This window comes from Magnolia sinica, chromosome 4 (assembly GCF_029962835.1).
Source record: "Magnolia sinica isolate HGM2019 chromosome 4, MsV1, whole genome shotgun sequence".
Classification (NCBI taxonomy): domain Eukaryota; kingdom Viridiplantae; phylum Streptophyta; class Magnoliopsida; order Magnoliales; family Magnoliaceae; genus Magnolia; species Magnolia sinica.
The window spans coordinates 112,426,947-112,429,018 of NC_080576.1; the positions used below are offsets into that span (position 1 = coordinate 112,426,947).

Consider the following 2,072-nt stretch of genomic DNA (forward strand, 5'->3'; position numbering starts at 1 on the left):
GGTTGTTTCAGAATTGTAAATTTGGGGTGGAAAAGTCGAAACCTTAACAAGCTTCCCAATTTGGTTTCAATTTCCACACAGCTCCAAACATTCAGTAGCAAAATCCAAAGTAGCCCAGTCAGCCCGCCATCAAATTCAACCAAATGTCTCCCAAACACTCCGTAGTGAAAACAGAAGTAGCCCAGTCAGCCCACCAGCAAATTCAACCAAATGTTGATTTGGGATACTTCCAAACAGACCCGAGAAGGGAACCCAGATCATGAAACTCACCCCTCTATGGAGTAAAAGCATAGACAATAGGCCAATTCAACCAAATGTCGATTTGGGGTACTCCCAAACGGACCAGAGAAAGGAACCCAGATCATGAAACTCAACCCTCAATGGAGTAAAAGCATAGAAAACAAGCCAATTCAACCAAATGTTGATTTGGGTTACTTCCAAACGGATTCGAGAAAGGAACCCAGATCATGAAACTAACCCCTCTATGGAGTAAAAGCATAGACGACAAGCCAATTCAACCAAATATCAATTTGGGTACTTCCAAACGGACAACCAGAAAGGAACCCAGATCATCAAAATCACCCATCTACCGAGTAAAAGCATAGATGACAAGACAATTCAACCAAATAACAATTTGGGTATTTCCAAACAGACCCAAGAAAGGAACCCAGATCATGAAACTCACCCCCCCTTATCGAGTAAACGCATAGAGGACAAGCCCGATATAGATAATGAGTGCGGCCGGGACGAAGATGACCAGCGGCACGACCGCCCCGTAGGTGTAGGGGCTCCCACACGACAGTGTCCCGAGCTTTACCTGCACCAAATTGACGAGCGCCAGCATCAGGAAAACGCACCCAGAGACCGACCCCACTGCGGTCACCAGCAGCACGACCCGGAGAAGAGTCCTGTTGACGTAGGGCTTGATGGTGCTAAAACGCGCCGCGAAGATGTTGTTTTGGTTGTGGTGGTGGGAGGAGGGGGATGCAGGGCGGTCGGAGAGGCGGATGACCTGCTTGAGGGCGAGAGCGAGGAGGCTGGAGAAGAGGAAGGAGCTGAAGGAGTACACGTGGAAGGAGACAAGGTTCTCGGCCGTTGATCTGGAGGGGACGCAGGAGGGGTCGGCGATGAGGGTGTTGGCAAGGTCCGTTGGATTCCAGGCTAGGCCGAGGAAGACTGCTAACGTGAACAGGGAGTTCACGTTTACGATGGCATCTAAGGCTGTGATTTGGATGCTGGTGCCTAAGTTGCGCCGGGGTGCGTCCATTTCTTCCGGAGATCTGACGGAGGGAAGGGCGAGGAGAAGAAAGAGAGGAGGAAACGGCGTTAGTTAACGGTGCCTTTGTAAGAAAATGCAGGAAATTTCTACAATAAAAACACCCTGGTTTGTGGGGCCCACCTTCTTGTATGTGTAAATTCCACACCGTCTATCAGGTTTTATTCTCCATGTTATGCCCTACGGCCAAAAATCAGCTTAGATCCACAAGTCAGATGGGCCAGTCCACATGGAACGATGGTGATTGGCTGCCAACCGTAGGTTTGTGCATGGGGCCACCATGGTTTGTATCGTTCATCAAACTCGTTTATCAATTTTAACTCACCGGGATGAGGTTAAGATACAATAATCAGTCCGATGCAAAATTCTAACGGGTCACAACGTGTGAACTTTGTGGTTGGGAGAAATACGGCCCATATGAGTTTTCAATTGGGATCATCTTCTGTATGTACGGTCCAATTTACTTTTATCACACGATGAACGGAGTGGATTTTACGTATATGACATGTTGGACTCTGTAGAGCTTGGGTATTTTATGCGCTCGGATAAAAAACGACTCCGGTTGGAAAATGGTGAGAGGAAACGAGAGGTTTTGTTTATTCCTCACGCGCGTGTACTCGTACACATCCTCACGCGGGAAAGGTGTCATGATGTGATGCATGTGTGAGATCGGAGCTGTCCATCAGGTTATCTACACTGCTAGATATTCTTAAAGATAACTCAGGTCATTTAAAAATTCAGGTCGCCCACTGAAATTTTTTTTTTTTAAATGAACGACTAGATAAAAAACGTTCAA

The 2,072-nt window shown here is 47.2% G+C and overlaps 1 protein-coding gene across 1 annotated transcript; it reads right to left on the minus strand.

Moving 5' to 3' along the window:
- Positions 1-513: 513 nt before the first annotated feature.
- LOC131243860 (uncharacterized) lies at positions 514-1,353 on the minus strand. The gene has a single exon (XM_058243478.1). It carries the CDS (start codon positions 1,265-1,267, stop codon positions 692-694), a length of 576 nt encoding a protein of 191 aa, XP_058099461.1. The 5' UTR covers positions 1,268-1,353; the 3' UTR covers positions 514-691.
- Between the last annotated feature and the right edge of the window lie 719 nt (positions 1,354-2,072).

Coding starts and splice junctions, on each gene's coding strand:
- LOC131243860 (XM_058243478.1), bottom strand. CDS start 1,267: ATGGACGCACCCCGGCGCAACTTAGGCACCAGCATCCAAATCACAGCC.